The 12955-nt window shown below is 53.0% G+C and overlaps 1 protein-coding gene across 1 annotated transcript; it reads right to left on the bottom strand.

Moving 5' to 3' along the window:
* Positions 1-11080: 11080 nt before the first annotated feature.
* On the bottom strand, positions 11081-12955 carry LOC139050314 (solute carrier family 22 member 7-like). Its single transcript, XM_070526547.1, has one exon. It carries the CDS (start codon positions 12953-12955, stop codon positions 11081-11083), a length of 1875 nt encoding a protein of 624 aa, XP_070382648.1.

Below are 12955 nucleotides of genomic sequence, written 5' to 3' on the forward strand. Positions count from 1 at the left end.
ATGGAATCTGCGCAGCGACAGACTGAGCAAATTCGCGGCAGTGCCACATCGTCTGATGTATGCAGCGTGAGCGGGAAGCGTTTCGACCCATGTGTTACGAAGGCCTCTGCGCCAGTGACAGCCAAGGAGGGTACCCAGAAGCAGGCTGGTTCGCATGGGAGCACAAGTGGATGTTTCCGCTGTAAGGGTGCGCATTCGCCAAGCAGTTGCCCATTCATTAATGTGCACTGCCACTTCTGCAAGCAACGAGGGCACATAGTAAGAACATGCAGGAGGAATGCTACAGCTCGCGCGTCGGCTGAACCGAACTCTCCGAACGCAAAACGGGCCAATGGAGGCCGTCACAAGAATGCTGCGTCGGACCTATACGACGTGTTAGTACTGTCTGGTGAGGAGCCAGCCGTGAGAGTCGAAGTGCGCGTCAACGGAAGTCCCGTAGAGATGGAGGTGGACTCGGGTGCAGTGTGTTCAGTCATCAACGACCGGACTATGCGGAAGCTGCGAATATCGAAAAGGGCGTTGCGCCCAAGTAGCCTTCACCTCCGAGCTTACAATAACAAGGAACTACGAGTGTTGGGTGAACTGACCGTGACGGTGGAATTTAGGGGGCAGGAACATCGCCTGCGATTGGTGGTGGTTAAAAGTGCTAGTATCGGACTTATCGGTCGGGACTGGTTCAAGTCCTTGGGAATAAGTCTGAGTGGCGTTCACATTGTGTGCGAGCCGAGTAGAACTGGCAGTAAGGGAACAACGGCCTTGCTCAAGAAATATTCTTCAGTCTTTGAGCCTGGACTTGGGACAAGTAAAGGGCCTCCTGTACGCGTAGAGGTGAACCCGGTAGCTCCACCGCGATTTCTGAAGCCACGGCAAGTACCATTTGCATTGATACCGAAGGTCGACGAAGCACTGGACAGGTTGGTGAGCCAAGGCATTTTCCAGCGTGTACGGCACTCGAAGTGGGCAACACCTGTCATTCCAGTTGTCAAAAAAGATGGATCGATAAGGATCTGCGGGGACTACGAGAGCACAGTAAACCGTATGGTGCAGTGGGAAACGTATCCTCTGCCAACACCAGAGCAGCTGTTTGCCAGGCTGGCAGGTTGCTAGAAGTTTTCAAAGCTATACCTCGGACAAGTGTATCAACAGAAGACTGTTGATGAAGAAACAGCTGACTTGTTGACAGTTACAACACATCGGGGACTGTTCCGCGTAACCCGTCTTCAGTTTGGCGTGGCAGTGGCTATTTTTCAGAGGTACATGGAGGAACTGTTGCATGGAAGTAATGGTGTGCTGGTGTTCTTGGATGACATCTTGATCGGTGGAATGGATGAGGCACAGCACTATGCTCGTTTGCAAGAGGTGCTCAAAAGAATCCACGAAGATGGTCTGCGGCTGAAATTTGACAAATGTCGATTTTGTGTTGAGGAAGTGCGTTACTTGGGATTCATCGTGCACTCTGCAGGTGTGCAGCCGACAGAAGACAAGGTGCGTGCTATTCACGAGGCCCCGGAGCAAACATGCAAAAAGGAGCTTCAAGCCATTTTGGGAGCTCTGGACTTTTACAACAAGTTTCTTAAAGGAGCAGCACATGCCTTGGAGCCACTGTACCGGCTGTTGGACAAGGGTCGCGAGTGGCGTTGGATGGGAGCAGAGGCAGACGCATTTCGCCAGGCGAAAGATCTGCTGCAATCATCGCATGTTCTTGTGCACTATGATATCAACAGGCCCCTAGTGCTTGCCTGTGACGCTTCCCCGTATGGACTGGGTGCTGTGTTGAGTCATGTGGGGAAAGATGGCAGCGAGAGACCGGTTGCATATGCATCAAGGATTATGAGCGCGGCAGAACGGAAGTATGCCCAAACAGACCGAGAAGCGCTCGCCATTGGCTTTGGCATTAAGAAATACCATCAGTTTCTGTATGGGAGGCATTTCAAAATTGTGACGGACCACAAACCCCTCTTAGGACTGTTGCACCATGCCAAGCCCATTCCCCAGGTGCTATCAGCACGGATGCTGCGTTGGACCCTCATGTTATCAGCATATGACTATGAAATTGAGTATCGAGCAGCACAGAAGCTTTCCAATGCTGATGCATTCAGTCGTTTACCACTGAGGGCCAGTAAGGCGGAGGAAGAGGAGCAGCATCTTTGGGAAGTACGAATGCTAGAAATGGCACCAGAAGTAACATGGAACTCTAGGAAGGTGGCAAGTTTTACGTCAAGGGACAAGCTGTTGGCTAGAGTCTGCAATTGGGTGCAGCATGGGTGGCCAGACGGCAAGCTACCGGAAGAGTTTGCAGCATTTGTGATCCGCAAGCATGAACTGTCGGTGTACCAAGGTTGCTTGCTGTGGGGCAGTCGTGTCGTCATTCCAGAGCCAGCTCGACCATATGTCATGGACATTCTTCACACAGCTCATCCTGGAATTGTCAAGATGAAGGGGCTCGCCAGAGGAGCCGTGTGGTGGCCAGGAATTGACAGAGATGTTGAGCAGAAAGTGAGGGACTGTCCACGTTGTCAAGAATCCAGGTCTGCGCCAGCAGCTGCAAAAATTCACCCTTGGGAATTCACCAAGCGTCCTTGGACAAGACTACATATCGATTTTGCTGGGCCATTCGAAGGCAACGTCTTCCTCATTGTGGTGGACTCTCACTCGAAGTGGTTGGAAGTGTGCCGAATGACTTCCATGTCGGCAGCTGCAGTTTGTGCGAAGCTTCGTTTTCTTTTTGCTACCCATGGCATTCCAGAGACTGTTGTTTCGGATAATAGAACTGCATTTTGTTCGGAGGAATTCAGAGACTTCATGTGCCGAAATCAAATCCGACATGTGACCGTTGCCCCATATCACCCTTCTTCAAATGGTCAAGCAGAGTGGATGGTGCGCGAAACCAAGGAAGTACTCAAGCGCATGGTTGGAGGCAATATCGACACACGTCTGGCTAGGTTTTTAATGACCCAGCATATCCTGCCTCATGTTACAACAGGCAAAAGCCCAGCCGAATCGCTAATGGGCAGAAAACTTTCAACTATGTTAGAGCGTCTGCATCCTAACCTGCAGTCCAGTGTGCAGCACAAACAGGAGCAGATGATGCAGCGCCGTAACCAGGCAGTGCGACTGTTTGAAGTGGGGGATCGAGTGTTTGTGCGCAACTATCTCTATGGGCCCAAGTGGTTGCCGGGCATTGTGGATTCTGTCACTGGACCAGTGTCGTACTTGGTCGTCACCAGGGATGGACGTCGGTGGGGACGGCATGTTGACCAAGTCAGAAGTCGTTCTGCCAGCTACGCATTGGACCGTTCCACTTCTGGAATGGGCGAGGAGGAGGAATCATTGGTTGCTTTCCCGGCAGGGTGTTCCGAAAGCGGCATTCCTTCAAGACCAGAGGACCCTGGAAGACGGGACCAAAGAGAAATACGAGAGGAGGCTGCAACACCCAGTACCGAGCCTGTTTCCTGTGGTGAGGACAGTGAAGTAAGCGCATCCCTTCAGGTCCAGCGACCACAGCGCCAACGCAGCCGTCCTGCGTATCTGAAGGACTTTGTGACGTAGGGGGAAGGAGTGTTATAGCGGAACAATCTTGGGGCTAAGCAACCCTGCGTTACCCTGTGTCACGTGACGGTGGCTTCCCGTCAGTCGGTACCGGGCCTCCGGCAATAAAGGACGTAACAATCAATGTCTGTGTTTTCGTCTTTAACAGTGCTTCGCAATCATGAAAGGGCTAGTCGTAAGCCCGTTGACGGTAATCACCATGTAGGAAGGAAAGAGATAGAATGGAGCATAACGCAACCCGATTTAATCCAAACTGGAAGGCCCAGCATGTGATCGCACGTCAAAGTGCTTGGTTGCTTTTAGTGTTACTGCTCTGGCTGTTCGCAGAGCCACGGCAGGGCAGCGGAACAAGTAAGCACCGAACAAAAACTACTGGCATAGCTCCTGGGAACCAAACGTCTCAGGACATCTTGATTCTTGCTCCGTGATATCAACGCAAAGCTCGCGTGTTCGCTTGCCAAGGCTGTCTACGAGACGTAATGCTCCCTCTTATAGTTTTCCTTCATCCATGGTGATGACTATGTGTCCCCAGAATGAGAAAGGTAGATGCAGAGACAGGTTAGCCATACCTTGCACAGGAGTAAGAAATGTAGGTATATAGGTATCAGGGGTAAGAAATATGTGAAAATACAAAAAGAAGGAAGTAATGAGCATTATAAGACTCGTGGTGCGAACCTCTCCTCTTGTCCTTTGTGTTTTTGACTGGTTTTTTCGTTCAAGTATGTAGAAACTGGCCCAGATTTCAACCCTTCTGCATTATAAGACTGTCACAGTTTTTACGATCATCTATGATGCTCCATTGGACACACAGAAGGGATGTTAACCCTTATGACAATATTTTCTGAGCACATTTGTTGGAGAGCCGAGCCACGAGAAGAAACGCCGTTGTAACCTTATTAGTCAGCGCATGCAAAGATGCTTATTGAAGCCGTAATGAAGGCCTGTTCGGGGAAATTTTTGAAGAAATTCTTTGTCCGTTTGGTTGGAGACAGTTCAATTGGACGAAGGTCACCCTTGCTGCCACTATCTGCATGTGATCACATGCACATTTTTTGGCCATCAGAATTTAGTTCGCATGGGTGCCACCACGTGGAGTATTGACCTTAAACTTTGCAAACTTCCCCGCGATGACGTAGTGATTACGTCAAATAAACAAAAATTTAAGAATTAGAAGCTATTCCTGCGGCCTGAACTTCGCCTCAATGTTTGTCCCACAGGCGTTATCTCTGTTCCTGATAAAGAGTAGTCGCCTGCTGGCTTGAAATGACTTACGCTTTGAGCATTTAGTCGCGACTCGCGGAAACAGTGTGATGACTATTCCGGAGCTTTTCAGAGGCTTCCCGAAAGACAGCCATGGTTCCATTCCTTTTAGACTACGAAATCTGCTTGCAAGGATAATCGTCAGCAGCGCTCCGCGGCACCTTTTCTTCAGTCGGAACGTATTCCGTATTTTTTGGTCAAACTTACCATCCGAATGTCGCACAAAGGATATGAGACGCCGTTGTGAACGGCTCTTGACTTTGACCTATCGGTTTCGTTAAGGTGCCCCAAAATATTTCTTAGTAAATTTTTCCATCCGAACTCATCCGCTACTGCAGCAGCTGCCAACCGAGAAAGGATGTGCTTAATTTTTCAGCTAGACACATGAACTACTCGGTTTTCTTGTTTGATGCATAACGCACGACAAAAGAATGGTGCAAACTGTATCGTCATCCGTTAGCACGCTATGGCCGAAGGTGCTCACAATATTATGTGATATTTACTGACCAGCGGGTGAGTTACACCTTTGGGTATGATACATTACATGCAGTTAGGTCTCAGACTACTGGAACGTCATTGTTATCCGGGTATTTTAAAAAGACGGCTATTTAAGACGATTGGGATGTAATTCGTGGGATCTGACTGTTCTCCACATTGTCTGCCATGCTTCTTTTCGACCTTTACAATGTAGCCGCAGTGTAGACTAGCATTTATCGAAAAGGAAAAAGCTTGGCCACATACCCAAAGGCTACGGGCACAACTCGCCACATCTTGTCTCACTCGCGAGTTGAGCGACTGTGGAAACCGGCATTACGATGCTGATTCCCAAACCGGGAAAACCACTGGACATCGGCAACCTCTGTCCCATCTCGCTTGCGTCCTGCGTGGCCAAGGTGTTGGACCACGTGGTCGCCAATCAGTGGCAGGAATACCTAGAGAAGGAAGGCCTCTATCCTGACACGATGATCGGCTTCCGGCGCAGACTCAGAAAGAACACAAAATGCCAGGTTACAACTCAAACAAGAAATCATCGACAGCAAGACACAAGACAGCAATGTAATTCTGGGTCTCGATTTACAAAGTGCATTCGACAAAGTCAAGCACTCAGCCATATTAGCACAAGTATCAAGACTCAACATGGGGGTAACGAGCAACAATTCAGGACTTCTTGACCAACGGCACGGTGGAACTGCACGCCAGAGACCTCAAGCTTCCCCGAACACAAGCTCGGCAGTGCGGGTACTCCACAGGGTTCGGTCATCTCGCCGTTGCTTTTTAACCTCGTCATGATCGGGGTAGCGAGGGCAGTAGTGGGGACCGGCGTCCCGCATACGATTTACGCCGACGCCATTACCCTGTGGGCGGCCGGCGGCACCGACGCCAGCATCGAGCAACAGCTGCAAGTGGCGGTTACCGCCATCGAGCAGCACCTTGATGGCACAGGCCTAATGTGCTCGCCCGCCAAATCCGAGCTGTTCGTCCTCACACCGCTTCGACCGGGACGGAAGCGCGCTCCCCTTCGGGAGTGTGATCACATCAAGATTGTGACTGCATCGAGGCAACGCATTCCCGAAGTTCCCAAGATCAGGGTTCTGGGCCTGCTGCTCAACAAGAGCGGCCGCAACGACGAGACCATCAACAAGCTTACCACGAAGGCAATGGACGCCATCCGGCTCATACACCGAGTGTCTACACGACGGGCGGGCATGCGTGAAGACAGTCTCGTGTGCCATGTCCAGTCGTTCGTGATCAGTCACGTCGCCTACGTTGCTGCCTACCTCAACTGGCACGTCACTGACAGGACCAAGATCAACACGCTGATCAGACGGGCTTACAAGACGGCGCTGGGTTTAATGGAAACCACGAGTACGGCTCGGCTCTTGCCGCTCGGCGTCCATAACAGCCTAAAAGAAATACCCGAGGCGCAGCTCACGGCGCAATTAATTCCAGTGCCTCTCTACCACCAAGACGGGCCGAAGTATACTGACGTCCCTGGGTTACAACCCCCAAGCTCCCAGCAGGCAACCGTGAGAGATCACAGATGAGGCGCGGGCCCACATTTACGCGGACCCCATCCCGAAGAACATGCACCCAGAGTACAACCAAGAACGGCGGCAGGCGCGGGCCAAGGCCCTCACCAAACAACACGCCCAAGACCCGCAGGCCCGGTACTTGGATGCCGCGGAATACAAGCGGGAACGCTTCGCGGTAGTGGTCGTTGCGGCGGCTACCGGCACCATGACAATGGCAGCGAGCGTGCGGTGCACGAACGCCTCAGACGCTGAGGAGGTTGCCATCGCTCTGGCGATCACCGAGGCCGAGTGTCGCACCGTGCTCAGCGACTCGAGGAATGCCGTGCGCAACTTTGCCAAGGTGCGAATATGCGCGCCGGCGGCCGCCATCATCGGCAAGCTCCAACTTCAAGACCGCGGCAGCAGCGTACGTATTAAGTGGTTCCCGGCGCACGCCGGCGGGTGTGCATCCTCGCCGAACCACAACGAGATGGCCCACTCGGCGGTGCGAGCGCTTACTTTCCACGCCCCCGAGTGTTACCGTTCCGTGTGGTGGTTCAAAACCAAGGACAGATTGACTAGTTATGCCGAAGTAACCAAGTGTTACCGCTTAGCTCGACGGACAATGCCGCCTCCCCACCCGGCACTCAGTCGGGAGGAGGGCGTAATCCTAAGGCAAATACAGACCGCGTCAATCCTCGCCCCCGCAATGCTGCACGTGCTTCACCCAGACCTCTATCCGTGTGGGCTGGGTGGTGTTTGTGCAGCGGGTCCGGCGGACCAATGGCACATTATGTGGAACTGTGCCAGGTTCCCGACAGCACCTACCTCCAGGACTTACCTGCCCGAACTTCAAGGTGCACTGCAGTCTGCAGACAAGGACTCACAACTATGGGCCACTCAGCAGGCCCGGGGTGCGCTCGAAAAGCACAAGCCTCAAGACGCACTATAAACGGGCCCAACTGGGCTATTGCAGAGTAGGGTATAACCCCAGGTCGACGCTTGGCCAGCGTCACCAGGCGTTAAACCGTCATTTGCCGGCACTTTATTAAAGTTATCCCTATCTTATCCTGGGTATACGATAGTGGCATGCGCTCATTCTGGGCCAATCTCCCAGAATTAGTGCGTGAAGAGGACACAAGGAACGTCTAGCATTATATCCTTATAGTAAAACGATAGCAACCCACCAAAACTGAGCGCGTCCGCCTGATGATTGGCCACTCCAACGAAGTTGCAATGGCTCATCATTAAGGCAATTCATTAAATGGCTATGTCGCACCTGGCGATGCCGCGCCTTCGACCCGTGCTGGTGACGGAGAACCAACAAGACACTTCTTAATATGTCTCTCTGTGTAGATCATCATCATCATCATCATCATCATCATCATCATCATCATCATCATCATCATCATCATCATCATCAGCAGCAGCAGCAGCAGCAGCAGCAGCAGCAGCAGCAGCAGCAGCAGCAGCAGCAGCAGCAGCAGCAGCAGCAGCAGCAGCAGCAGCAGCAGCAGCAGCAGCAGCAGCAGCAGCAGCAGCAGCAGCAGCAGCAGCAGCAGCAGCAGCAGCAGCAGCAGCAGCAGCAGCAGCAGCAGCAGCAGCAGCAGCAGCAGCAGCAGCAGCAGCAGCAGCAGCAGCAGCAGCAGCAGCAGCAGCAGCAGCAGCAGCAGCAGCAGCAGCAGCAGCAGCAGCAGCAGCAGCAGCAGCAGCAGCAGCAGCAGCAGCAGCAGCAGCAGCAGCAGCAGCAGCAGCAGCAGCAGCAGCAGCAGCAGCAGCAGCAGCAGCAGCAGCAGCAGCAGCAGCAGCAGCAGCAGCAGCAGCAGCAGCAGCAGCAGCAGCAGCAGCAGCAGCAGCAGCAGCAGCAGCAGCAGCAGCAGCAGCAGCAGCAGCAGCAGCAGCAGCAGCAGCAGCAGCAGCAGCAGCAGCAGCAGCAGCAGCAGCAGCAGCAGCAGCAGCAGCAGCAGCAGCAGCAGCAGCAGCAGCAGCAGCAGCAGCAGCAGCAGCAGCAGCAGCAGCAGCAGCAGCAGCAGCAGCAGCAGCAGCAGCAGCAGCAGCAGCAGCAGCAGCAGCAGCAGCAGCAGCAGCAGCAGCAGCAGCAGCAGCAGCAGCAGCAGCAGCAGCAGCAGCAGCAGCAGCAGCAGCAGCAGCAGCAGCAGCAGCAGCAGCAGCAGCAGCAGCAGCAGCAGCAGCAGCAGCAGCAGCAGCAGCAGCAGCAGCAGCAGCAGCAGCAGCAGCAGCAGCAGCAGCAGCAGCAGCAGCAGCAGCAGCAGCAGCAGCAGCAGCAGCAGCAGCAGCAGCAGCAGCAGCAGCAGCAGCAGCAGCAGCAGCAGCAGCAGCAGCAGCAGCAGCAGCAGCAGCAGCAGCAGCAGCAGCAGCAGCAGCAGCAGCAGCAGCAGCAGCAGCAGCAGCAGCAGCAGCAGCAGCAGCAGCAGCAGCAGCAGCAGCAGCAGCAGCAGCAGCAGCAGCAGCAGCAGCAGCAGCAGCAGCAGCAGCAGCAGCAGCAGCAGCAGCAGCAGCAGCAGCAGCAGCAGCAGCAGCAGCAGCAGCAGCAGCAGCAGCAGCAGCAGCAGCAGCAGCAGCAGCAGCAGCAGCAGCAGCAGCAGCAGCAGCCTAGTTAAGCCCACTGCAGGGCAAAAAAAAAGGCCTCTCCCATACTTCTCCAACTACTCCGGTCATGTACAAATTGTGACCATGTCGTTCCTGCAAACTTCTTAATTTCATCCGCCCACCTAACTTTCTGCCGCCCCCTGCTACGCCTCCCTTCCCTTGGAATCCCGTCCGTAGCCCTTAATGACCATCGGTTATCTTCCCTCCTCATTATATGTCCTGCCCATGCCCATTTCTTTTTCTTGATTTCAACTAAGATGTGTACATATGTGTATATAAAGAAAATGTATGCGAAGAAATGTATATATAGCAATTAAAGACAGCTCGTCAATCTACTCAATAAACACTATGCAATTTTGGTGATCACAGCTTTCCTCATCGCATTATTTCCATCATCATAATCACAATGATCGTCATAATGGATGAAGCTATAGCGATTCAGATGCGTCAATAAAATATATTATCGAAACATTTTTATGGTGAATAAATTCAATCAATCGTTATTCATCATACCTTATAAAACATTTCACCAATTATACACCAATCGTAAGATAGATTGCTATAGTCGACTAATGTCGCCACCTTCAGTCCAGGGTGTTACTTGTGATGTTTCACAGACACTTCTAGACGTATGGGCACATGGTAGCAGAATGACCCTTCATCTGTAGGGGGTAATCGAAGGTTAGAGGCAGGTTGGAGGGAAGGGGGATGGCGTACCCTTAGGATATGGTGCTGGTGTCGGACGCCTTTAATTGCGTGAGGGGCACTCAGGCCAAGGTTGTCCATGAATGCAGCACACAGGTTGCCCGAATACCAGCATTCATTGAAGTAATGGGTTAAGGCTTCTATCGAAGCGTCGTCCAGGTTGCGTAGCATCTTGTTTGTAACGAGATCTGGGCCCGCTGCTGAACGGGTGTTGAGGTTGTGCAGCGCTACCCGTACCTCTGATATACCCTGTATACCTCGTATACCCAGTGACCGAAGTTTAGAACTAAGCGAGGCAGCAGCCATCATGAAGTTTATTCTGGCATATACCCAGTGGCTCAAGCTAGTAGTTAACTTGGGTCACAGGTATGTGAAAGAGGTTAGCTGCGAACAGAATACTAATCGCGCTCAGCAAGGACTCCTTATCAGGGGGGCAATGGAAGTATGGAGTGTGGAGTACGACGCAGTCTACAATACATGTGAGGCGTAGGGAAAAAGGCGGTTTATGTTACGGACACCTGTTACAAATTGGTAGAACCTATTTGAAACGTGCTGCCTCGCAGCTTTCCCACTGCGCCTGTAATTCAGTGACAAACTGTAGTGGTTGTCTCACGGAGAGAGAGAAAGAAAGAGACGGTCTCTTTAAAAAGATTACATGGCTTTATATTATGGAGAAGTACACACGGCATCTACCAGAGCTTGGACGCATTCGCTTTCAATACAAAACTTTATATTGCAGGTCATTAATTGAATAAGATACATATTAAACATACATGAAAAATACAGAAATAGAGAATAACTGCTACTTTCTGAAAACTTAGATTCAAGGCAAGGCTACTTTAATACAGCTGCTTTAAAACTGATATGAGCACATTAGAGGTAGCTGCCTAAAGTTCGAGAACTCGACACCACCAATAGGGTGCGCACAATCTTCGTGCTGCTTGTCACTTCTGCACGTCGTCGGTGCAAAAGCCACGGGATGTCTTCGTACTGCCAAGAATGGTACTGGCACGGCTTTTACTTCTCTTCCTGCCGGATGACTTGGAGCTGTCCGAGCATGCAGGCTTGAGCGCCTTTTCTTGAGTTTTCTGAACCAGGGTCTGCTTCATGTGGTCCAAGGTCATTCTGGTGGAGTCCGAAGCTAGCCTGGTCACGATTTTCGCTTCCTCCACCACTGTCGTGCGTGGCAGGGCACGGATGACACGCAGACAGGCGAAGAGGAGCAGTCCCGTCACGGCAAAGAGCACTTCTTCGCGTCCGGTTGGCTTCAGGAGGAAAATCATGGACGCGCACGTGGCCGCGACGCGTCCACTGGCGAGCGCCCAGCAGATTGCGCCACCCCGTACGGCCGACGGGAACAGCTCCAGCACGTATGTGATGCAGTGGATGAGAATCACAGTTGACGTACCCTTGGATATTACGAGCAATACCTTGGTGGCGGTGCCGAGTCCCGCGGCGGCAGCGGCGATACTCAGCGCGCATTGAATGATGCCAATCAGCATGAAGCAACTGGTAAGTACCGTAATTAGGGCGACGCCGGTTATCAGGAAGTGCATAGCTGCATACGACAACAGCGTGACCACCACCGTGAGGCCCGGGATCCAGAACTCCCCCAAACGTGCCGTCGAGAGAGCGCTGACGTAAAAGGCGAACGATATGCAGAAGCAGACAGAGAACATGGCCAACGCTCGACGTCGGAGGGAGTGACAGTCGATCAGGTCGTCTTTGTCTGCGCCTTGCTGACCCGCGCGTTTCTCGACCTGTTCCCTGAGTTTTCGCACGAGACAGGCGGTGGCCGCAAGCGGAAAGTTGTTCGTTGTGGCAGCCTGCATCATGACTACTTCTGCCGCGTCCAGCCTTCCTTTGGCGACAAGCCAGCGGGGTGACTCTCCTGCTACAGACAAAGCAGGAAGCAGGAAAGCCATCGGAGCAAGGAAGATGACCTGCTTCAGACGCCAGTCGACGACCATAGACTTGACGATGACTTTCCAAACCTCGCCTATCGCAGCACTGACGACTGCCATGAACAGGACCTGGTGTGGCCTGTTCGTGTGTGTCATCACCTCGAATGGGATTAGGAAGGCGAAAACCGCGTATGCGGCGACGATGCCCCCGTTAAAGAAACGTGCCAGAGCGTAACTCACGTAACTCGTCGCAGCCATGGTGCACAACGTGCAAGTCACCACCGCCACGGCGGAGCCCACGAGCATAGCTCTCCTGCTGACGTAGTCCACGAACGCTCCGAGCAGGGTAAGCGAAACGACAGAACCGGTATTCTCCAGAGTGACAAGGGCTGCGGGCAGCAAACGTCGGTGGCACACCATATTCCAATAACTCACCGCACTGGTCTCGGCCGCCCGAACGTCGTAGTCCCATTCGTCACAGCGTGCGTCGCTTGTGTCGTTGGTGTCGTCGAGCTCACGCTCGCCGAGGAAGCATCTGCTGTACCACCAGCCGGCCTCAGCAGGTCTAGCGCCAATCTTCCCATCTTCACTGGAACTGCTGGGTTGAACGGGGGGCTTGCAGCGTTCATAGACGCGGCAGCGGCTGAAGCGTCCGTCGGCCTCTGTCGGAATGGCGATATTCTTCCAATCGGCAGCAGAGATGTTGAATCCGGCGAGCGGCTTGCACCAATGGTCGACGTCACCGGTGACGAGGGGCACAACGGCGGTTTGGGTATTAATTGAAAAGAATCCCAGAAGAATCAGAAGGAGCGTCCTCTTCTGGAAAGGCCCGTCGCCGAAGCCTTCTTCGCAGTCAAACGATTCACTTGTTCGGAGATCAGCCCCGGCCAGTCGTTTCGGGAGCAAGAGGTCCAT

The sequence above is a fragment of the Dermacentor albipictus genome, chromosome 10, assembly GCF_038994185.2.
Source record: "Dermacentor albipictus isolate Rhodes 1998 colony chromosome 10, USDA_Dalb.pri_finalv2, whole genome shotgun sequence".
NCBI lineage: Eukaryota > Metazoa > Arthropoda > Arachnida > Ixodida > Ixodidae > Dermacentor > Dermacentor albipictus.

Coding starts and splice junctions, on each gene's coding strand:
- LOC139050314 (XM_070526547.1), bottom strand. CDS start 12,955: ATGGACCTCTTGCTCCCGAAACGACTGGCCGGGGCTGATCTCCGAACA.